At 40.1% G+C, this 25,891-nt stretch overlaps 1 protein-coding gene across 1 annotated transcript; it reads right to left on the bottom strand.

Moving 5' to 3' along the window:
* Nucleotides 1–4,626: 4,626 nt before the first annotated feature.
* Nucleotides 4,627–6,162, bottom strand: MKRN3 (makorin ring finger protein 3). Its single transcript, XM_055417525.2, is given in 3 exon segments — nucleotides 4,627–4,721; nucleotides 4,724–4,785; nucleotides 4,787–6,162. Coding segments are annotated over 3 exon segments (1,533 nt in total).
* Nucleotides 6,163–25,891: the final 19,729 nt, after the last annotated feature.

Below are 25,891 nucleotides of genomic sequence, written 5' to 3' on the forward strand. Positions count from 1 at the left end.
TTTGTTTAATTGCAGTTCCTACTTTTTTTTATTACATTAATGGTTTATCTGTTTATTGATTTTTCTCAAAAAACAGCTTATATATTTGCATCTTATGATCCACTAATCTTTGCTTTAATCATTCTTAATTCTTTCTGCTTACCAGTGTGTGTGCGTGCATCTGAATGTTGTAGTTTCCTTAAAACGTAAAGATTTGAATATCTAATCAATTATGTAAACTGTATTTCTAGACATTGTATATTAGTATTTAACATTATTTTTACTCTGAGTGCAGATTCAGCACTATTCCATAGATTACAGTATGCATAAATTTTCATTATCTTATTCTGTCATCTAGATGATTTTGAATTTACTCTTTCATCAAATTATTTTTAGAGAGGTATTTTAAAAATCTCTATATAGTAGTGGTTTCAGAGTAGGCAATGGCACCCCACTCCAGTACTCTTACCTGGAAAATCCCATGGACGGAGGAGCCTGGTAGGCTGCAGTCCATGGGGTTGCTAAGAGTCGGACATGACTGAGCGACTTCACTTTCACTTTTCACTTTCATGCACTGGAGAAGGAAATGGCATCCCACTCCAGTGTTCTTGCCTGGAGAATCCCAGGGATAGGGGAGCCTGGTAAGCTGCCATCTATGTGGTTGCACAGACTAATATATGACTGAAGCGACTTAGCAGCAGCAGCAGTAGTGGTTTATTTTCTTGTCTTAAATCAGAGACCATTGCCTGTAATGCTAACTTTTCAATTTAACTGACAGTGTCATTGTGATCTAATACGTAGCCAGTTGTTTTTGTTAGTGATCAACTCTAGAAAATGTAATATGCAATATTTTTCATGGCAAAAATTCTAACGTGTTAATTTATTTCTTTGTACCAGTTTTGGGTTATTTTCCAAGTACCACTTTTTTCATCCCCACCTCAACTTCATTTGACACTTAGGTTGTAGTTTAGCATTTGCTGTGGAAACAGAAATCACACCCCTGAGATATTTGCAAAAGTGAAAAATGGAACACCATATAGGCATCAAATATGAACTAGAAATCTTTCCCTTTAAGTCACTTAGATCCAGTAAATGGATTTAGTGAAGGAGTATGAGGTAAATTTTTAGCATATTCATTTTGTTAAGCCTTTACATCCATCAAATTTAAACAAATGAAGCAAAAGAAAATCAGATTTGCTTCACTCAGGCATTCTTTGTGTGGTCAGAATGACACTCTGTATGCTACAAGCCCCAGAGGCTGAATCCATGAATCTCCTGGAGGAGGGAGCAGCATACACTCTGATTCACTCACAGAGCAAACCTTTGTATGGCAAAGGGCTCCTTTGTTCCTAACTGCAGCAGGGGTGGTTCATTTGTCCTTTTGGGCAGGCCTTCAGGACACTTCACCCAGCTTCAGTCCTGGTGATACCCCTGTTATTTGATCTCTTCCTGAATGAGATGATGAGGAACAGGGAATCCCGTTTAAAAAAAAAAATAAACCTTATTTCTTATTTTCCTCATGTAGGTATCAGTCAGAAATAACATTTTTTGTTATATTTTTAGGAATTGAATAGCACATTTTTTGTTTCAACTGACTGACATTTGATAAAAATATTACTTGGTCTTTTTGAAATTATGAATACAAAGTTAATGTACCATTTTCTAAGAAAATCATTTTAAAATAATGTTACCTTAAGACAAAGTCCAAAGATTACCAAAGAGAAAAACTTGGTGGCGTTTTAATTCTTGTGGAAGCTTTACTCAGGTACACAAGTACACAAGTACCACTTTTATACATGCTATTTTAAAAATACCACCTATGTCCCAAGCATTGTCCAGATTACACTTGACATTCACAATAATCCAGAAAAATAGATGGTGTTATACCCATTTCTCATGTAAAGAAACTGAGGTATAGGAAGTTTAAATAACTTGCTCCTGACTGCAGGGATGGTAAGATGCAGTCGGGATTACAGTCATCCCTTGTCTCCCAAACCATATTATGTTCTATGGACCCTTCTCACATGCTATATAAAGATCACTTTATATAATTGTTTGGGTTAAAATATTTGAGCAAAATGTGATATTTCACAACATCACATAGTGCAGATTAGGACAAACGTTTCAAAGCTTTTTTGTGCTTGGCTTAAAGTGTCCTTCTTGACAGCACAGTCACCACACAGAGCTCATGTTTTGAGCCTCTGGGGTTAGTGCAGCCTTTGAGACTGCCCCATCTGGTCCTATTTTTTGGTTGCTTGATCATCTAAGTCCCTTTTCCCCTGCATGACTAGGGTAGCCTAGAGGGTGGAAATATATTTGGATTTCCAATTTGGAACCACTCACTCTAAATGCTGGTAATAACCAGGCATCAAGGGACTCTTGACTGAGGAATTATTTGGATAACAAGGATCAAGATTGAAGGAATATGGCAAAGACCTCAGTGAAATAGGCTGAGATATTCACCCACAGAATCAGGAATCACTTAATAAAAAAGAGGCAGTTTATAAATACAGGCAGCTGAGGCACATTCTGAGTGGTGAACTAAGAAATACTGGGTCTGGAAGCCCATAGATAAAGCCCCAGAAACCCAACATTCTGTAGTTCACTTATGCTCACTTCTATCCCACCGGGCAGTTTGTGAAACTCCACACATAAATACTGCACATGTGTTTCCAGTAGCTATATTAAGTGGATCCATCTGCTCTCATTCATAAATGTGGGACAAGAGGCAGCATGGTGCTTGTGCTCTGGAAATATACTACCTGAGCTTCATTTGCTGCTGTTCCACTTATTTATGCCTACAGGTCAGAGCTATATAGGCAAGTAATTTAACATCTCTCTCTCTCTTATTCATCTCATCATTATGGTGATAAAAATTATAGCCAGTACCTCATAGCGTGGTTCTGAGAAGTAAATTACTGTTTCAAAGAGTATAAACTCTGTAAATGTGTCCTGTCTTTGTTAAACAGTCAGGGAATTCCACCACCCCTGTGACTCAGGCCCCCAGGATACTTTCAACTATGTTAGGCAGGAGGAGAGCTTTCTGCAGTTGATATACAGCATTTTATACATGTCAACTAGGTAGACTGTTAAAAAATTGTGCTATTCAACCCACATTGATTCTTTCTTTGCTTGTTCAGTTATTGAAAAGTATTCAAATTGTCTACCAAGATTTTGTAGCTTGCTTATCAATAATTTATTTGCTTATCTAATACTATGATACTAAACATAAAATTGGAACAGTTTATCTTCCTGGCAAATTATAATTTCATGCTTATATACTATATGTATCTCCAGTTGTGTGTTAATCCTTAATAACGAACTCTATGGTCAAAAGTTGTAACACCTCTGATTATTTTTTTCATCCTTATAATGCTTCTGTATTCTTCTATTGTATGTAGTATATAGTTAAACAATATATAGTTTCATTTTCATTTTAATTATGTTTGCTAATCTTCAGATTTTAAAATATTTCCACTTAATATAATTATGGTGTATTGGCATTATTAACTCCCAACTTACTATTTATTTAGTTTCCATTACCTTCTATATTTCATTTGTCTTTCCATTATTCATTATGACTTATTTGAAAATGTTTATTATTCTACTTTATTTTTTATAATCTTTTCACTTTTATGCTAAAAACTTCTGTCAAAAGTCCCTTCTCTGGTATGTCTATGGATGACACAAAATACTGAACACAAAGAACTGTGTATCTGAGTCCAAGACTGTGTTGTTCTAAATAATAATGATATAGTGCCTATACTGCATGGGAACTCACAAGGCAGCGAGCTATTAATGGCATCACAGTAATGACCAGTGTCACATTCTGTAAATTCTTTAAGATCTCCGTCTGATACATTTACATAGAACCACTGAAATAGCTGTTTTCATTAGATGCTAATCACTGAAGCCTGTGAAAGGGACAGAAAAATAATTTACATACCTCACACTCACACAACAGCAATCCTATCAACCTTTCATCTTCAGATTCCAGGTCAGTATTTATTTTATTAAATAAAATTATATTATAGTATACACTTTAAATATATATTTTCAAATGCATAACTTTCATACACATTAATATGCATGTATATATAATTCTTACATATATGCTTCCAAATATAAATGATTTCACATCAAGTTAAACAGGATAAAAACATGTAAACACATGCACGTGGTTCTGGTCAAGTAAAACATAAAACCACAAGGTAACCACAAGTTAAGAGTGCACTTGAAGGGGAATGGGGGAAGGAACAGACTTGTAAACAACAGAGATGCTGAAGCTGCACCATAAAGCCCCACGAGGGTCCATTTCTTAAGACTGAAGCAGCAAAAAGCTCCTGGTTCAGTTTAGACTTCTCCCTTCACCCTGTCACATTTATTCTTGAGGGGCTTCAAAATGAGTGTGGAAATTCTGTAAACACTAGACTAGAACTGAGTCAATCCTGTTAAAAACAGATGACAAAATAAACCATAAACTGACAGTCATATTAATTTCACCAAACAATAGCTTTAAGGATGTTTTGTTACTTTTAAACACAGTGAAACATCACAATCCTGGGGGGCCAGAAATGAATGGTCAAGAAAACAGATGGATGTTTCTATACAAATGGTTTCAGCAGCCCCTGGAAGTGACAGATGTGTCTATAAACAAAACACAGACAAGAGCAGATGACAGAGCCTCAGCACACCAGACAACATGCCACAGCAGAATGCCACAGATTCAAAGTGCAATATTCTTCCAGCTCACAATGAAGCAAGTCCCACCAGACCTCTGTGAAGGGGAGCACATAGCTCCTGGTGAAAACACTTACACAACAGATTGGCCAGCCAAAGCATGACAAGCTCTTTTCTACTGCTTTTAAAGGGCATGTTGCCCTCTCCCACCTGCAGAGGCTCCAAAGGTTCCCAATGGTAAGTACCAGACGCCTCAGCACCCTGCCGCTGAGGCTCCTCTCCCTGGCCCTCAGGATACACATGTTTGTAAAAACAGTTCTCTCCAAATAGGCAGACCCTGCCTCGAGAAAAATACCTGCAGGTCTTGTGACTCAAAGCCTCCAAGTACTGCTGAATAAGTTTCTGCTTCTCTTCTTCCTCCTCCACCCAGAACTCACTGGGAATGACAAAGGTGGACATGACCCTGCACTGAGGGCAGGACTTGATAACCCTGCTCCCAAATTGTCTGGCACTTCTCCACCTGCGGATACACTTAAGACAGTAGGTGTGGTTGCAACTGGAGAGGATGCCAAAGCGGCAATCATTCCGGTTGGCTTTCTCATAGACAACCTCCATGCAGATGCCACACACTTTGTCCGCACTGCGCTGCACGGCAAACGAGAGCTCCATATTCTTTTCGTGTGCTTCAATGCAGGCCTTTACATGGTCTGCCCTCTGGGCACCATCCAAGGGGTGCAAGACCGGCAGCCCACACATATCACATATATCTCCATGGAGATAAATACAGCTCTGCCCACGAAAGCACTGCCCCGCGATAGCATCGCGGCAAAGCTGCCTCCCCATGCCCAAGACAATCTGCCCCCTCTCAATCACCGAGCTCTGCAGATGAGCCTCGGGGACAGAAGGGACCGTGCGGCCCCAGTAGGGTTGCCCGGGAACAAATTCAACAGCATTCTCCCAGCCTTCTACACCTGCTCCTCCGGCAGCTTCAAGGCCTGCATTGTCTGTCTTGGCTTCAAACAAACCCCTTTCAGCAGCCGAGCCAATCACAGGCAAGGAGCTTGAGGAAGCAGCAGGGAGGGCTTCCGCCACTTGCTGAGGCAGGGGCTCCATGTGCGCAGCCGTGCTAGGGCCGCTGTCTGCAGAGGCCTGGGGCTGCGATCCAGAGCCCTCCCCGGCCACCTGCCGGCCCGAGAGGTCGTGGGAGTATCGGCAGTTCTCCCCCTCCTTGCACAGCCCATGCAGATAATACCTGCAGACGACTTGCTTTGTCCAGCTGCCAGTGCTCCGGCTCTGCAGCCAGCTGGGCCCGGCCCCTCCCCATGAGGCTTGTGCAGGCCTCAGACGTGACGGGCGGAACGGGGATGGGCCTGGAGCCGAGGACCACCGGGAGACAGGGCGCACCGGGAGGGTGGGCCGTGGGGCACCCTCCCCTGTTGCCTCGGCACCCCCAGAGGCCCCAGCTGCCTCGTGGGGCTCTTTGGGAGCTGCAGGCTCTTCCATGGCAGCTTTTACTCCCCCAAATGGTACCGGAACTTCCCCGGTGTGTCTTCCTTTCGGGCTTGAGGCCCGGAGGCCACGAGCCAGCTCCGGGACTCCTCCCTTGGAGCTGTGCATCTGTTTTCCCTCTCCCCCAGTCCCTGCTTCCTGTGCCAGTGTTCCTACTTCCTTCTCTGAGCAGGCGCGGCGGACACTTCCTGTGGGGGCAACGTCAGTCCTCCACTGGGTCGGTGCACGGTCGGTCCGGCTGGAATTGTGACCGGCATCCTCTTTTGTTCACATCCGGCAGCGCTGCCTGCCTCGCAGCCCCTGCTCTGCTGCAGCGCAGCCCCTCGCCCTCCTGCGGCTCCCCTGAGGGAAGAAATCACAGCATTTTGAGGTTTTAATGCAATCCGTTCCAGTGTTCTGCGGACGCATTGATTTCATTCGTTTTTCATACATGTCTATTGAAAACATCATAATCCTCGTGCTTTTTAAAATTTCCCACTGTATAAAATTCATCTTGTTTCTGAACCATATCACACATGAATTTTATAAATGCTTTGGTCACTTCATTTTATGTCTATGTGGATCTATTTTTGTTTAAATTATTTTTCATTCTGAGTACCTTAACTGTTGCTTCTGGAAGCTTTATTCATTTAGTTGTGTTGACAAGAGCTCATTGCTTCTGCTCTTTGTATTCTGGAAATTCTTACAGGCTTAGGTTGGAAAGGCTTTTCGCCAGTGAGGCATGAGCAGACCTCCGCTCTGAGGCTGCTTTAGTGCCTTTCAGCTGGGTTCGGTTATTGTGGTTTCCAGCCTTTCCCTCCCTTTGTGCAGAAACCTCAGACCTCGCTAGTCCTGATGCTGGCTTAATAAGCCTCTGTCCCCATTGTGACCCTGGCTTTTTTTCCCCCCTCTTTCTGACTTAATTCACAGTGGCTCTTTGTTTCTGTTTCTTTATTACATCCAGTTTTGTACGGTATTGTGTTGGGCCAGCCTTTCATAGCAAATCCTTTACCCTTCTGCCCATGTGGTGGTTTTTAATTTCATCTGAGCTGTCATTTTGCAGATGCATCTTATTAGATTAGTAAACAAAGTAGTTCTAAACATAAAGTGTTGATGTATACTGAATTTTATCATGTAGGTTTCTGTACTTTTAAAGAGATGATCATGTTATTTTTCTCTTTTTTATTTTATTGTGATTATTTACACTGATAGATTTTTCAATGTTTAACTTACCCTTTTTCCCCCAGGAATAAACCTTTTGTGGTATGATTATCATTTTACATAGTATTAGATTTTGTTTGCTAAAACAAGTTTCTCAGAGGAAATTTTATGGTCCAAATTTTATTTTAAAATTTGAGAAAGTATGAATATAGGACAGAAATTAGATTGAAGTAAATCATAAACATGATAAATTAACTAACATAAAACAGATATGAAGTAGGGGGAATTAATCAAAATAGTTTGAAAAGATTCTTGAACCTGAAGTGAAGAAGGCTCACATAACAAAGATCAGAAATATAAAAAGTGGTATCAGTACATTAATATCAGGTATTAAAAATTATATGAGGATGTCAGAAAGAAAGTTAGGTATTAAATTTTAAAATGTATGTTAAATGGTCATATTTCTAAAAAAACATTTATTAACAAAAATGACAGGACCAGAAATAAGGGATATAAATATTGATCTGTTAGATAAATTAAATATTTAATTTTGAATAACTCCATAAATGAAATTTTTAAAAGTTTCCATCTACAGAAAGGTAAAAAGTCTATATGTGCTATTATTACAAGTCTTGTACACTCCAATAACGTAAGCAAATAAATAACAAATGTTAGAATTCCAAAGAAATTATTCATGGACAGCAGAAAGTTAAGAATATTTTACTGATAAACTATTATACTTAAGAGGATTTAACAAGGACAATGAATAGAAGTAAAATAAAACAAAATAATTTGAATTTGTATTTATATTTATAAGTGTATTATAAATATACATGCATATAATCAATGATACTTAGCTATTTAGAATTCATAATATTTATAACACGCAAAGCTAATTATCCTAGGAATTAAAGTACTAAAATTAAAATCATTTTATTTATGAAAACAAAAAGAAATTGAAGGATAGTCTGATCATACAGTAGAAGGCGCAATAATTTCAGAAGATAAAACTTTTCCCCACTTGATAAATTATGTGAGAACAATGCTACTTTTCCATTGTGAATCTAGGAAATCTTGGTGAATTTATATTTTTTCTCCTTTTTGTTGAATTTTGTGTTTAGGATGATAACACTTTCAAAGTTTGGCTCACTTTCACCCTTTTTCTCTATAAATTTGTTGGATATTGACTATTCGTTTGACAGCCCTCCAAATTTCACAGAAAATGGCTTGAAACACAGCTATTGTGTTGTCCACAAATTCACATACATAAAAATCCTGAATAGAAATCTATTACATGTTTAATGGTAGTATGTTCTCAGCACCATGTCTAAATTATATTTGTTTGACTTTTTTCCTTTTTATAGATTAGCACTACTCAGTGCAGTGTTTTATGATGACTTCATGTATTTTGTTTTGTGTGGTAATCATTAATGCATACGGCTCTTTAGCACCTGAAATTCAGGTTAGTGTTAGCTCAGTTCTAGATGGTATTTGACTATCCTTCTCCTCAGACATAAGGAAATGGAGAAAAAGCAGTATCTTGTAACCTGCCAAGCTGTACAGCTGGCATGGGACAGTGTCTGCTTTCAGATCCCCACCTGTGTGACTCAAAAAATGTTTGTGTCTCGTCCTCTTACCATGAACCACATCTTCTTATTTTATAATGAGATATTCCTTATGCATTATTAGAAACTAAAATTGTATCCCCTGATTTTAAATGTTATCTAAGACTGAATAACTGCAAACACTAGGCAGTGTATGTTGAGAGAAATAATCTAATATTTTAGATACCAGTCAAATCTCCCTTCTCAGAGAATTTTATCTAACCATCATATTTCAAAAACTTATCCTGATTTTTTTAAGTGTGAGCACTGATGTTGCTTTCACATAGGCTCTGAAAATACATATCCGATCCTATCTCCAATTATTTGGCTCAGCTGAACCCTCTTTCCCTAAAACACTACTGAGGGCATCCAGGTCCTGACTGAGACCAATTTGTGCACACAGTAATGTGCAGGGCAGCAGGATATCTCCTGGATGATTATTGTCGAAGTGTCCAACTGGAATGAAGGGAAGTAGCCTTCCACCTAAGCAGGCTGGGCTGAGCACCCGGTCACCAGGGAGCAAGTTGATAAAGAGGAGGTTGCTGACAGCACTACAATGCTGAGGCACATTCCAGGCAGTGTAACAAGAGCCTGACAGGCAAGAGACTAGTTCTGAAGTGGATTGTGTTCATGGGCAGAAGAGAGGTGGAGACTTCTACAGTCTTTTATTTTACACATCCCCGGCCTGCTGGGCCCAGCCCCACAAGGCTCATATGTCCATATTTAAAGGACATGCATTGTTTCCAGGCAGTTTCCTTCAGCACATGCATCTACTTCAGGTCCAACATTTAGGCACTACTGTAGGTTACAGGGAAGGAAGATTAAAAATCAGCCATTAGGGGTTCAAATCTCGAATGCACTTCTCTCTAAGAATTTATTTTGGGCCAATAAAACACTCTTTTATCTCATCTGGTAAACAACAACTATCATAATAATAAAAACAATCAATTCGCAGGTTTGTTGTCAGTATTAAATGAAATAATTATTATCAAATTATTGAAACAGTGTTTACAAGAATAATTTTTGAGATAAAATTATTTGGTAATTTAGAATCACCCAAAGGATACTGTGACTGGAGCAACTGTGTCAGTCTCCATTTTCTGCTGTCTGGAAACTGGAATAATCCCTGCAGGTTCCTGGTAGAGAAAAGGTAGGGGATAAGTATTTATTTTCTTATACTGATGGAAAAAGTGATTTTTATTTTGAAATTTACAAAGACAGTATTCTACTACTCACCAAATGGCATACGTTAATTATGTGCAGTTGTTTGTTCTTGTAAATCAATTACACCTTAATAAAGCTGTAAAATAAGCTGAACTTTCAGTTCAGTTCAGTTCAGTCGCTCAGTCGTGTCCGAATCTTTGCGACCCCATGAATCACAGCACGTCAGGCCTCCCTGTCGATCACCAACACCTGGAGTTCACTCAAACTCATGTAAATCGAGTGAGTGATGCCATCCAGCCATCTCATTCTCTGTCGTCCCCGTCTCCTCCCACCCCCAGTCCTTCCTAGCATCAGACTCTTTTCCAGTGAGTCAGCTTGATGCAGGAGGTGACCAAAGTATTGAAGTTTCAGCTTTAGCATCAGTCATTCCAATGAACACCCAAGACTGATCTCCTTTAGAATGGACTGGTTGGATCTTCTTGCAGTCCAAGGGACTCTCAAGAGTTTTCTCCAGCATCAATTCTTTGGCGATCAGCTTTCTTCACAGTCCAACTCTCACATCCATACATGACCACGGGAAAAACCATAGCCTTGATTAGACGGACCTTGGTTGGCAAAGTAATGTCTCTGCTTTTTAATATGCTATCTAGGTTGGTCATAACTTTCTTTCAAAGGAGTAAGCGTCTTTTAATTTCGTGGCTGCAATCAGCATCTGCAGTGATTTTGGAGCCCCCCAAAAATAAAGTCTGACACTGTTTCCACTGTTTCCTCATCTATTTTCCATGAAGTGATGGGACCAGATGCCATGATCTTTGTTTTCTGAATGTTGAGCTTCAAGCCAAACTTTTCACTCTCCTCTTTCACTTTCATCAAGAGGCTTTCGAGTTCCTCTACACTTTCTGCCATAAGGGTGGTGTCATCTGCATATCTGAGGTTATTGATATTTCTCCTGGCAATCTTCATTCCACCTTGTGCTTCTTCCAGCCCAGCTTTTCTCATGATGTACTCTGCATAGAAGTTAAATAAGCAGGGTGACAATATTCAACCTTGACGTACTCCTTTTCCTATTTGGAACCAGTCTGTTTTTCCATGTCCAGTTCTAACTGTTGCTTCCTGACCTGCATACAGGTTTCTCAAGAGGCAGGTCAGGTGATCTGGGATTCCCATCTCTTTCTGAATGTTCCATAGCTTGTGATCCACACAGTCAAAGGCTTTGGCATAGTCAATGAAGCAGAAATAGATGTTTTTCTGGAACTCTCTTGCTTTCTCCATGATTCAGCGGATGTTGGCAATTTGATCTCTGGTGACTCTGCCTTTTCTAAAACCTGCTTGAACATCTGGAAGTTCACGGTTCACATACTGCTGAAGCCTGGCTTGGAGAATTTTGAGCATGACTTTAGTAGCGTGTGAAATGAGTGCAATTGAGAGGTAGTCTGAGCATTCTTTGCCATTGCCTTTCTTTGGGATTGGAATGAAGACTGACGTTTTCCAGTCTTGTGGCCACTGCTGAGTTTTCCAAATTTGCTGGCATATTGAGTGCATCACTTTCACAGCATCATCTTTCAGGATTTGAAATAGCTCAATTGGAATTCCATCACCTCCACTAGCTTTGTTCGTAGTGATGCTCTCTAAGGCCCACTTGACTTCGCATTCCAAGTTGTCTGGCTCCAGGTGAGTGATCACGCCATCGTGATTATCTTCGTCGTGAAGATCATTTTTGTACAGTTCTTCTGTGTATTCTTGCCACCTCTTCTTAATATCTTCTGCTTCTGTGAGGTCCATACCATTTCTGTCCTTTATCGAGCCCATCTTTGCATGAAATGTTCCCTTGATATCTCTAATTTTCTTGAAAAGATCTCTTGTTTTTCCTATTATGTTGTTTTCCTCCATTTCTTTGCATTGATCGCTGAGGAAGGCTTTCTTATCTCTCCTTGCTATTCTTTGGAACTCTGCATTCAGATGCTTATATCTTTCCTTTTCTCCTTTGCTTTTCGCTTCTCTTCTTTTCACAGCTATTTGTAAGTCCTCCTCAGACAGCCATTTTGCGTTTTTGCATTTCTTTTCCATGGGGATGGTCTTGGTCCCTGTCTCCTATACAATGACACGAACCTCCGTCCAGAGTTCATCAGGCACTCTATCTATAGATATAGACCCTTAAATCTATTTCTTACTTCCACTGTATAATCATAAGGTATTTGATTTAGGTCATATCTGAATGGTCTAGTGGTTTTCCCTACTTTCTTCAATTTAAGTCTCAATTTGGCAATAAGGAGTTCATGATCTGAGCCACATTCAGCTCCTGGTCTTTTTTTTTTAAAGCCAAGCAAAATTAAATATATTATCAAAAATGGAATTTCAGTTGTAGGTACCTTTGTGCAGCATGTTTTTTCGCCCAAATCACTTGTATTAATAATTTTATGTTAATCTGCTTGGGACAGGCATTCTCTCTCTCATCCTGAGTGAGGGTGGGCTGTTATGAAGAGTGTAATCACCATGACTGAACCACTAGATAACAAATAACCAGAAACATGAAAATTACTCAAAGATGTCTTTCTAATTCCATATTTTAATACAAATTTAAAACGTATTAACAATTTTAAAGCCGTTCAAATATAGTATTACAAAACTTCTCTGATTATGAAAATTACATGGAACTATCTGTATTGTAATCAAACACTGAAAATTTCAAGAAAAACTCTAAATGTTTTTTTAAAAGTGCCAAGAATTCAGCTCTGTGTATATTGTAGTGTTGCTAGCAGAATTTGTTTGTATTCATTAATTTTACAGGCCTAAAACATACTTAAATTTTAATTTCTAGTCATAACCTAAATTAAACACTTTTAATAAAGCTGACATTTACATCTAGAACAATGATAGAAACTAGTTAAGTATAAGAAGTAACTGCTTTAAAGACTTAGAAAATACCAAATATGGTGAGAATTCAAGGAATAAAATTTGAGAGAGAGCATTAAAAGCATTAAAGAACTTCAATCACCTATGAGTTATGAATTTGTCGATGTGGGGCGGGAAACTCAATGTTCTTCTCCAATTGCAACAGGTAGCTGGGGAAACTTTGGAGTTGCATAGAGGCAATGAAGCCTGCTTTCAAGTTGCATGAGTGAGCTGGGGATTGCTTTGGAGGCGATGCAGGGATTCCTCTCGCCTTGAGCAGTAAGTCTCATGCCTTTCCTAGAGTTGAGGTGGCTGGCTCAGGCAACCTCTGGAGCTGTATAAAAGGAGTCAAGCCTGCTCTTGAGTTGCGAAGGGGAAAGCAGGATTGGTTTCGAGTCACTGCAGAGGAACTTGCCTGATCTCACGTTGGGAGAGGAATCTCACGGTTTTTCTCAAGATGCAGAGGGAAACTTGGGGTTCCACTCAGGTAGTGACGGGGACTTCAGGAAACCTCTAGTGGTGGCACTGTGGAGTCAGCCCTCCTTTCAACTTGCAAGGGACACCTCAGGATCCCTCTTGAGTCACAGCAGAGAAATAGGGCCTCTTCTCAGTTGAGGCGGCAAACTCAGGGTTCCTCTCCAGTTGTGACAGGCATCTCGGGCTTCCAATCAAGTTTTAACAGTGAAGTCAGGTCTCGCCTCATGTTGAGGCATGGAACTCTGGTTTGCTCTTGAGTTGTAAAAGGAATGTCAGACCTTGTTTGAATCCGGGAACTCGGGCCATTTAGAGGTTCAATAGAATAGTCAGACCTCCCTTTGTTTTCTGATGGAAAACTCCACGTTCCATTCGTGTGTTCCATGGGAATCAGGCCTGATCTCGAGTTGAAGGGGAACACTGTTCTTTCGACTGGTGGCAAGGTCCTCAGGTTCCTCTGGCGTTACAATTTGTAAGACAGTCCTTCTCTTGAAGTGCAAGGGGAAAATTGTGATTCCTCTCAGGTCGAAGCACTGGCGTCGACCCTCATTTCGACGTGCTTTGCGGATCTCAGGGCTTTTCTTGTGTTGTGGCTGGAAAGGGGTTTCCTCTCAAGTTGCCAGAGGTATCTCGGTGAAACTCTGCAGATGCATAAAGGGAGTCAAGCCTGCTTTCAAGTTGCATGAGGGAGCTCGGGATTGCTCTCAAGGAGCTGCAGGGGAAAAGGGAGACATCTTGCGTTGAGGGGGGGCTCTCTTGGGTTTTCTCGAGTTGCCGCGGGAAGCTAGGGGAATCTCTGGAGTTGCAAAAAGGAGTCAAACCTGCTTTACAGTTTCCCAAGGAATGTGGAATTGATCTCGAGTCCCTTCGTAGACTCCAGCCTCATCTCGAGAGGAGGTGGGAAACACAGGACGTCTCCTGAATTACGTTGAGAAACTCTGGGTTCCTCTCGAGTTTTGGTGGGAGACTTGGGTTTCTTCTCAAGTTCGCACAGATATTTCGGGAAACCTCTGGCATTGCATAAGGGGAGTCAAGATTTCCTTCGTCTTGCCAGGGGGAACGCGGGATTGATCTCAAGTCTCTGCAGGGAATCTTGCCTCATCTCACATGGAAATCAGGGATTTTCTCAACTTGTGGAATGAATCTTGGAGATCCTCACGAGTTGCTTCGTGGACCTCAGGGAACCTCTCGTGTTTCCTCAGGGAAGTCAGGCTTCCTTTCAATTTGTGAGCCGTAACAGGATTCCTCAAGAGTCGATACAGGAGAATAGGGCCTAATCTCGAGGTGAAGTGGGAAACACCGGCTTCCTCACCAGTTTCGATAGGGTTTTCGTGCTTCCGATCGACAGGGCAGTCGGGCTTCGTCTCTAATTGAGTCATGGAACCCCGCGTTCCTCTCGAGTTGTAAAACGGGAGTCAGGCCTCCTGTCAAGATGAGGCGGGGAACTCGGGCTTTTTCGAGAGGTGCAACAGAAGAGTCACACCTTCCTTCCTGTTGTGAGGGGAAACTCGGTATTCCAGTCGAGTCCTTGCAGGGGAATCAGGCCTTATCTTGAGTTGCGGGGGAACTAGACGTCCTTTTGAATTGTGCAGTCACCTCGGGTTCCACTCGTGTTGCAAAAGGTGAGGCAGGGCTTTTCTTGAGTTGCGAGTTGAAATTCAGTATTCCTCTCCAGTCAAAGCAGGGGAATGGGCCTTCCTCTTGAGACGAGGTGGGAACACGAGGAATATCTCAATGTGTGGTGGGAAACTCGATGTTCTTCTCCAGTTCCGACAGGTATTTCGGGAAGCTTTGGAGTTTCATAAAGGCAACGAAACCTGCTTTCAAGTTGCTTGAGTGAGCTGGGGATTGCTTTGGAGGCGATGCAGGGGAATGGGGCTTCCTCTTGCCTTGAGGGGTGAGTCTCGTGCCTTTCCTCGAGTTGAGGTGGCTGGCTCGGGCAACCTCTGGAGCAGTATAAAGGGAGTCAAGCCTGCTGTTTAGTTGCAAAGGGGAAAGCAGGATTGCTTTCGAGTCACTGTTGAGGAACTGGGCCAGATCTCACTTTGAGTTAGGAAGCCTGCGGTTTTTCTCAAGATGTGTTCCCACCTCATCTCGAGAGGGCCCATTCCCCTGTTTGGACTGGAGAGAAATCCCAAATTTCAACCTCCACATCAAGAGGAGCCCTGCCTCACTTATTGCAACGTGAACGGAACTCGAGTTGTCTGCGCCATTCGAAAGGACATTTCAACTAAATAATATTCAAAATATGACAGGTATAAACCCTTAGAGTACACCGAAGGCCATGCATTGGTTCAACATTTAGCCTTAAATACATTCATAAGGAAAGATGAAACTTTGTTTCCAAGTGGTAGGGAAAAGAAGATGAATGCAAAGATGGGGCAGAAATGCCATATAATGATGTTGAGATCCTGCTGCCTTCTCCTCTTTAGAGGGGGACATAGATGTTATGCCAGGTGTGCTCTTGGACCTGCATATTGCCACCGTGGGGAGGGGGAGGGAAACAGCATTAATCTGAATCTTTGTTTCTTGAAGAAGGAGTGTTTTTTATATTTTAAAAAATAAAAATACTGCTATACTTTCCTATGTTCTTTGCCCTGTTTCTTTTGTCCTCCAAAAAGTTAACGCTGTTATTAAGGAGAATTACAAGCAATCATGCCCAGATGACCAGACAATGTTCATTTCCCACAAGAAACATAAGAAAATGCATATTTCTGGCCACTAGAGGATGAGGATGTAATTGATTGAAAAGGCCGAGGGGGAGAAAAAAATTAAAACAACGAAGAGCAAGTTGATAGGATTTTATACACTATTAATACTGCTGACCAAATCTCATCAGTAAAATTACACATCAAACACTTATTAAAATTTACATATTGGGCCTAAAAGATGTCTCAACAATTTCAAAGGCTTGAAATAATTCAAAATATATTCTCTAAGCCCAGGCTGAAATTGAATCAAAAATCAATAACAAAATACAGCTAGAAAAATCATTTATATGTCAGGATATTAATAAATATATTTCTTTTTTAAAATTTTTATTTAATAAATGGTACAAAGCACAATGCCAAAAACATTAACAGTTAAAATTTCACCAAATGAAAAAATGCTATAGAATACACAGTTGTAAAAAGGTACATTAAGTTATTTTACAACTGCCTCAGGCTGCAAAAAGAAAAAAAAAAAACAATGCTATACCTAAGTTACCCCTCTATCAAAATAATGCCATTTATGTTACAAACCATGAGCGCCCCATCAAAAGATGGGAACTGCTTTGGTTAATTCATATATATATTACATATATATATAAAATATATATATATAATATATATATATATATATATATATATATATATATATATATATATATATATATATATGACTGTATCACTTTGCTATACACCTGAAACAAACACGACACTGTAAAGGAAATATAGTACATATAAAATAAAAATAAGTAACAGGACTTTGGGGCTTTACACAGAGTTAGAGTTCCTATCAGAGGGATTACAGCACCACAGCCATACTGAATCCTCATGAAGGAGGCACACGAATGACTGAATTACAAGAGTTACAGAAATGAGAGCTGCTCACTTCCCAGAAACTACAGCTCACAGAAAGCCAACAAAGGCACGAGATATAGACCATTTACTTATGAATGTGTAAAACTCAAGAAAGTCCACGTTATTCCTACAACTTGTTGAAAGTGCTTCAGAATTCACACAATACTAATTTTCTTTTGGTTCTGGTTAAATTATATATACCAGTTTATCACAAATGATAAAATCTGTAACTCTGTTCAAAGTTTTAAAAGATTACTTAAGAATGGTTTCTTGTATTTCTATGCCACCTTTATAGTTCTGGTTTCTCATTTCTTAATTAGTAAATTCAGCATGCAGTTTCTATCCCAGGCTAATTTATACACTTCCAGAAGGAACAACCTCTCGAATCCACAGAGTGTTGAGGTGGGGAGCCCCCAACCATGTCAGATTCGTTTCATATATGATAATATACATGTTTCAATGCCATTCACCCAAATCATCACACCCTCGCCCTCTCCCACAGAGTCCAAAAGACTTCTCCACACATCCGTGTCTCTGCTGTTGTCTCATATACAGGGTCATCATTATCCTCTTGCGATATTCCATATATATGTGTTAATATACTGTATTGGTGTTTTTCTTTCTGGCTTACTTTACTCTGTATAATAGACTCCAATTTCATCCACCTCATTAGAACTGATCCAAATGCATTATTTTTGATGACTCAGTAATACTCCATTGTGTATATGTACCAAAGCTTTCTTATCCATTCGTCTGCAGATGGACATCTAGGTTGTTTCCATGTCCTGGCTATAATAAACAGTGCTACAATGAACATTGGAGTACATGTGTCTCTTTCAATTCTGGTTTCCTCGGTGTGTATGCCCAGGAGTGCGATTGCTGGGTCGTATATCAGTTCTATTTCCAGGTTTTTAAGGAATCTCCACACTATTCTCCAAAGTGGTTGTATTAGTTTGCATTCCCACCAACAGTGTAAGAGGGTCCGCTTTTCTCCACACCTCTCCAGCATTTATTGCATGTAGACTTTTGGATAGCAGCCATTCTGACTGGCGTGAAATGGTACCTCATTGTGGTTTTGATTTGCATTTCTATGATTATGAGTGATGCTGAGCATTTTTTCATGTGTTTGTTAGCCATCTGTATGTCTTCTGTGGAGAAATGTCTGTTTAGTTCTTTGGCCCATTTTTTGATTGGGTCGTTTATTTTTCTGGAATTGAGCTGCAGGAGTTGCTTGTATAGTTTTGAGATTAATCCTTTCTCAGTTGCTTCATTTGCTATTATTTTCTCCCATTCTGAAGGCTGTATTTTAACTTTGCTTATAGTTTCCTGTGCTGTGCAGAAGCTTTTGATTTTAATTAGGTCCCATTTGTTTATTTTTGCTTTTATTTCCAATATTCTGGGAGGTGGGTCTTGGAGGATCCTGCTGTGGTTTATGTCGAAGAGTGTTTTGCCTATGTTCTCCTCTACGAGTTTTATAGTTTCTGGTCCTACATTTAATCTTTAATCCATTTTGATTTTATTTTTGTGTATGATGTTAGGGAGTGTTCTAGTTTCATTCTTTTACAAGTGGTTGACCAGTTTTCCCAGCACCACTTGTTAAAGAGATTGTCTTTTCTCCATTGAACATTCTTGCCTCCCTTGTCAAGGTAAGGTGTCCATAGGTGCATGGATTTATCTCTGGGCTTTCTATTTTGTTCCATTGATCTATATTTCTGTCTTTATGCCAGTCCCATACTGTCTTGATGACTGTGGCTTTGTAGTAGAGCCTGAAGTCTGGCAGGTTGATTCCTCCAGTTCCATTCTTCTTTCTCAAGATTGCTTTGGCTATTCGAGGCTTTTTTGTATTTCCATACAAAATGTGAGATTATTTGTTTTAGCTCTGTGAAAAACACCATTGGTAGCTTGATAGGGATTGCATTAAACTTATAAATTACTTTGGATAATATATTCATTTTTCTTCCAATCCATGAATACGGTATATTTCTACATCTATTAGTGTCCTCTATGATTTCTTTCGCCAATGCTTTATAGTTTTCTATATATAGGTCTTTTGTTTCTTTAGGTATATATATTCCTAAGTATTTTATTCTTTTCGTTGCAACAGTGAATGGAACTGTTTCCTTAATTTCTCTTTCCATTTTCTCATTATTAGTCCAGTACTCTTGCCTGGAGAGTCCCATGGATGGAGGAGCCTGGTAGGCTGCAGTCCATGGGATCGCTATGAGTCGGACATGACTGAGCGACTTCACTTTCACATAATGGAGAAGGAAATGGCAGCCGGCTCCAGTGTTCTTGCCTGGAGAGTCCCAGGGACAGGGGAGCCTGGTAGGCTTCTGTCTATGGGATCACACAGAGTCAGACACGACTGAAGTGACTTAGCAGCAGCAGCAGCAGCAGCAGTGTATAGGAATGCGAGGGATTTCTGTGTGTTGATTTTATATTCTACAACTTTACTATATTCATTGATTAGCTCTAGTAATTTTCTGGTAGAGTCTTTAGGGTTTTCTATGTAGACGATCATGTCATCTGCAAACAGTGAGAGTTTTACTTCTTTTCCTATTTGTATTCCTTTTATGTCTTTTTCTGCTCTGATTGATTGCTGTGGCCAAGAGTTCCAAAACTATGTTGAATAGTAGTGGTGAGAGTGGGCACCTTTGTCTTGTTCCTGACTCAAGGGGAAACACTTTCTGTTTTTCACCATTGAGGATAATGTATACTGTGGGTTTTTCACATATAGCTTTTATTATGTTGAGAAATGTTCCTTATATTCCCGCCTTCTGGAGGGTTTTGATCATAAATGATGATGATTTTGTTAAAGGCTTTGTCTGCATCTATAGAGATAATCATATGGTCTTCATTTTTCAATTTGTTAATGTGGTGTATTACATTGATTGATTTGCGGATATTGAAGAATCCTTGCATCCCTGGGATAAAGCCCACTTGGTAATGATGTATGATCTTTTTAATGTGTTGTTGGATTCTGATTGCTAGAATTTTGTTAAGGATTTTTGTATCTATGTTCATCAGTGATATTGGCCTGAAGTTTTCTCTTTTTGTGGCATCTTTGTCAGGTTTTGGTATAAGGGGGATGGTGGCCTCATAGAATGAGTTAGGAAGTTTACCTTCCTCTGCAATTTTCTGGAAGAGTTTGAGTAGGATAGGCGTTAGCTCTTCTTAAATTTTCGGTAGAATTCAGCTGTGAAGCCGTCTGGACCTGGGCTTTTGTTTGCTGGAAGATTTCTGATTACAGTTTCAATTTCCGTGCTTGCGATGGGTCTGTTACGATTTTATTTATTTATTCTTTATTGGAGGCGAATTATTTTACACTATTATATTGGTTGGTTTTGCCATACATTGACATGAATCTGCCCCGGGTGTACATGAGTTCCCCCTCCCGAACCCCCTTCCCACCTCCCTCCTCCCTTTATCCTCCCTCTGGGTCATCCCCGCACACAAGCCCCGAGCATCCTGTAACATGCATAAACCCTGAACTGGTGATTCGTTTCACATATGACAACATACATGTTTCAGTGCCATTCTCCCAAATCATCCCACCCTCACCATCTCCCACAGAGTCCCAAAGACTGTTCTATACATCTGTGTCTCTTTTGCTGTCTCATATACAGGGTTATCATTTGCATTTTTATAAATTCCATATATATGCTTTAGTATACTGTATTGGTGTTTTTCTTTCTGGCTTACTTCACTCTGTATAATAGGATCCATGTTCATACACCTCATTAGAGCTGATTCAAATGCATTCTTTTTAATGGCTGAGTAATACTCCATTGTGCATATGTACTAAAGCTTTCTTATCCATTCATCTGCAGATGGACATCTAGGTTGCTTCCATGATCTGGCTATTATAAACAGTGCTGCAATGAATACTGGAGTACATGTGTCTCTTTCAATTCTGGTTTCAACAAAGCCAAAAACTGGTTCTTTTAGAATGTAAATAAAATTGACAAACTTCTTGCCAGACTCTTCAAGAAACAAAGGGAGAAGAACCAAATCAATAAAATTAGAAATGAAAATGGAGAGATCACAACAGACAACACAGAAATACAAAGGATTATTAGAGAATACTATCAGCAATTATATGGCAATAAAATGAATAACCTGGAAGAAATGAACAAATTCCTAGAAAAGTACAACTTTCCAAAACTGAACCAGGAAGAAATAGAGAATCTAAACAGACCCATCACAAGCACGGAAATAGAGGCTGTAATCAGAAATCTTCCATCAAACAAAAGCCCAGGCCCAGACGGCTTCACGGCTGAATTCTACCAAAAATTTAGAGAAGAGCTAACACCTATTCTACTCAAACTCTTCCAGAAAATTGCTGAGGAAGGAAAACTTCCAAACTCATTCTATGAGGCCACCATCACCCTAATCCCAAAACCTGGTAAAGACCCCACAGGAAAAGAAAACTACATGCCAATATCACTGATGAACATAGATGCAAAATTCCTTAACAAAATTCTAGCAATCAGAATCCAACAACACATTAAGAAGATCATACATCATGACCAAGTGGGCTTTATCCCAGGAATGCAAGGATTCTTCAATTACCTCAAATCAATCAATGTAATACACCACATTAACAAACTGAAAAATAAAAATCATATGATTATCTCAATAGATGCAGAGAAAGCCTTTGACAAAATTCAACATCCATTTATGATAAAAAAAAAAACCCTCCAGAAAGTGGGAATAGAAGGGACATAACTCAATATAATAAAAGCTATATATGACAAACCCACAGCAAAAATTATCCTCAATGGTGAAAAACTGAAAGCATTTCCCCTAAAGTCAGGAACAAGACAAGGGTGTCCACTCTCACCACTATTATTCAACATAGTTCTGGAAGTTTTGGCTACAGCAGTCAGAGCAGAAAAATACATAAAAGGAATATAAATTGGAAAAGAAGAAGTAAAACTTTCAAGGGTCTGTTAAAATTTTCTATTTCTTCCTGTTTCAGTTTTGGAAAATTGTACTTTTCTAAGAATTTTTCCATTTCTTCCAAGTTGTCCATTTTATTGGCCTATAATTCGGGATAGTAGTCTCTTATGATCTTTTGTATTTCTGTGTTGTCTGTTGTGATCTCTCCTTTTTCATTACTAATTTTATTGATTTGGTTTTTCTCCCTTTGTTTCTTGATGAGTCTGGCTAGTGGTTTGTCAATTTTATTTAGCCTCTCAAAGAACCAGCTTTTGACTTTGTTGCTTTTTGCTGTGGTCTCTTTTATTTCTTTTGTATATATTTCTGCCATAATTTTTAAGATTTCTTTCCTTCTAATAACCCTAGTGTTCTTCATTTCTTCCTTTTCTAGTTGCTTTAAGTGTAGAGTTAGGATATTTAGTTGACTTTTTTTCTTGTTTCTTGAGGTGTGCCTTTATTGCTATGAACCTTCCCCTTAGCACTGCTTTTATAGTGTCCCACAGGTTTTGGGTTGTTGTGTTTTCATTTTCATTCATTTCTATGCATATTTCGATTTCTTTTTTGATTTCTTCAATGATTTGTTCGTTACTCAGCAGAGTGTTGTTCGGCCTCCATATGTTGGAGATTTTAATAGTTTTTCTCCTGTAATTGAGATCTAGTCTTACTTCAGAAAAGATGCTTGGAATGATTTCAATTTCTTTTTGAATTTTCCAAGGCTAGATTTATGGCCCAGGATGTGATCTATCCTGGAGAAGGTTCCGTGTATGCTTGAGAAGAAGGTGAAATTCATTGTTTTGCGGTGAAATGTCCTATAGATATCTATTAGGTCTAACTGTTCTATTGTATCATTTAACTTTTGTGTTTCCTTGTTAATTTTCTGTTTAGTTGATCTATCCATAGGTGTGAGTGGGGTATTAAAGTCTCCCATTATTATTGTGTTATTGTTGATTTCCCCTTTCATACTTGTTAGCATTTGTCTTACATATTGTGGTGCTCCTATGTTGGGTGCATATATATTTATAATTGTTATATCTTCTTTAATTGAGCCTTTGATCATTATGTAGTTTCCTTCTTTGTCTCTTTTCACAGCCTTTGTCTTAAAGTCTATTTTATCTGATATGAGTATTGCTACTCCTGCTTTCTTTTGGTCTCTATTTGCATGCAATATCTTTTTCCAGCCCTTCACTTTCAATCTGTATATGTCCCTCATTTTGAGGTGGGTCTCTTGTAGACAACATATATAGGGGTCTTGTTTTTGTATCCATTCAGCCAGTCTTGTCTTTTGGTTGGGGCATTCAACCCATTTACATTTAAAGTATTTATTGATAGGTATGATCCTGTTGCCATTTTCTTTATTGTTTGGGGTTCGAATTTATACACTCATTCTTTGTTTCCTGTCTAGAAAAGGTCCTTTAGCATTTGTTGGAGAGCTGGTTTAGTGATGCTGAATTCTCTCAGCTTTTGCCTGTCTGTAAAGCTTTTGATTTCGCCTTCACATTTGAATGAGATCCTTGCTGGGTACAGTAATCTGGGCTGTAGGTTATTTTCTTTCATCACTTTAAGTATGCCCTGCCATTCCCTCCTGGCCTGAAGAGTTTCTATTGAAAGATCAGCTGTTATCATTATGGGGATCGCCTTGTGTGTTATTTGTTGCTTTTCCCTTGCTGCTTTTAACATTTGTTCTTTGTGTTTGATCTTTGTTAATTTGATTAATATGTGTCTTGGGGTATTTCGCCTTGGGTTTATCCTGTTTGTGACTCTCTGAGATTCTTGGAATTGGGTGATTATTTCCTTCCCCTTTTTAGGGAAATTTTCAACTATTATCTCCTCAAGTATTTTCTCATGGTCTTTCTTCTTGTCTTCTTCTTCTGGGACCCCTATGATTCCGATGTTAGGGCATTTAAAATAGTCCAAGAGGCCTCTGAGATTGTCCTCATTTCTTTTAATTTGTTTTACCTTTTTTCCTCTCTGCTTCATTTATTTATACCATTCTGTCTTCTAAATCACTTATTCTATCTTCTGCCTCTGTTTTTCTACTATTGGTTCCCTCCAGAGTGTTTTTGATCTCATCTATTGCATTATTCATTGCATATTTACTCTTTTTTATTTCTTCTAGATCCTTGTTAAACCTTTCTTGCATTTTCTCAATCCTCGTCTCCAGATTATTTATGTGTAACTCCAATTTGCTTTCAAGATTTTGGATCCATTTCACTATCATTATTTGGAATTCTTTATCAGGTAGATTCCCTATTGCTTCCTCTTTTGTTTGGGTTGGTGGGCATTTATCCTGTTCCTTTATTTGCTGTGTATTTCTCTGCCTCTTCATCTTGCTTATATTGCTGTGTTTGGGGTGGCTTTCCTGTCTTCTGGCAGTTTGTGGAGTTCTATTTATTGTGGAGTTTCCTCGCTATGGGTGAGGTTGGACGGGTGGCTTGTCCAGGTTCCCTGGTTAGGGAAGCTTGTGTCAGTGTTCTGGTGGGTGGAGCTAGATTTCTTCTCTCTGGAGTGCAATAAAGTGTCCAGTAATGAGTTATGAGATGTCAATCTGTTTGGAGTGACTTTGGACAATCTGTGTATTGAAGCTCAGGGCTCTGTTCCTGTGTTGCTGGAGAATTTGCGTGGTATGTCTTGCTCTGGAACTTGTTGACCCTTGGGTGGTGCTTGGTTTCAGTGTGGGTATGGAGGCAATTGATGAACTCCTATTGATTAATGTTCCCTATAGTCAGAAGTTCTCTGGTGTTCTCATGATTTGAACTTAATTCTCCTGCCTCTGGTTTTCAGTCTTATTCTTGCAATAGCCACTAGACTTCTCTATCTGTCACTTCCAAGGTGGTTCCCTCTGTTTTAGCTTCTGTTTGCTGGTCTCTTCCATGTCTAATTTCCACCCTGACACTAGGGGGTGGTGGTGGACACTCTTTAAGGTTCACTTGTTCAATCCTGTTCTGGGAAGGGAGGAACACTGCAAACAAATATCTCTGGTGTCTGTGGGGAGTGCTCGCAGTGTCCCGGCCACACTGGGTTTGCCCCCATTCACGGCATGTGTGCTGTCCCAGTCTACACTGCACAGGCTCTAGGTTGCTCTTCTGGTAACTGTCTGAGGCCGGCACTGGGTTGCATGCACATCCCAGGTCTAAACCACTCAGGTTCAGGTACTCAGGTACTCCACAAAGGCACAGACTTGATTGGGCCTGTGTTTTGTGCCTTCTCTGGACCAAGCTGCTCAAGTGACCAGGTGTTTGGCGAGGGCAGCCACTGCGTCTTATCCCCTCCCCGGTCCCTCCTGCTTGGTTTTCTGGGTGTACGACCGGCACACCTTCTCAGGCAGATGTTAACCAGCCAGAAACCCAAAAAGTCTTAGTTAAAAATGAAGCCTGCCTGCAGTTTGGTATCGGATGCCTCTCTGAGGCCGCGGTTGCCCCCTTCTGTCTCTGGCTGCCCTCTCCTGCCTGTCTCGGCAGGGGATGGGCCATACACAGCTGGCTAGTTTTGCTCAGTCCTTTGTTCTGTGAGTGGGGCTGGCAGAGTTTTGGTTAGGGCTTTTCACCTTTTCGTGGGTGGGCTACCCTACAGTCTGCTGTGCTATCTCCAGGCAGCTCCCCCAGACTACCCTCGCGGCATTCAGGCCCGGTCCTCTCTCTAAGCAGTCCATCTGGCTCCTGCCTGCCCAGCCCCCACTTGTTAATGGTGGATGCGGCTGTCTGCTTTGCTTCTCCGCTGGCCATTACCGTTGAGCTCGTAAGCTGTGAGTTTTAATTATTTATTTCTTTTTCTCCCAGTTGTGTTGCCCTCTGAGGTTCCAAGGGTCGCCACAGACTCTCCTGGGAGAGTGTTTTCTGGTGTTCAGAAACTTCTCTCTTTTTTTATGCCTCCCTTCCTGCGACAGAGCTCTATCCCTACTTCTTTTGTCTCTCTTTTTATCTTTTATGTTTTTTACTACCTCCTTTT

The sequence above is a fragment of the Moschus berezovskii genome, chromosome 21 (genome assembly GCF_049115385.1).
Source record: "Moschus berezovskii isolate FMDL1 chromosome 21, NW_MosBer_1.0, whole genome shotgun sequence".
NCBI classification, from domain to species: Eukaryota; Metazoa; Chordata; class Mammalia; order Artiodactyla; family Moschidae; genus Moschus; species Moschus berezovskii.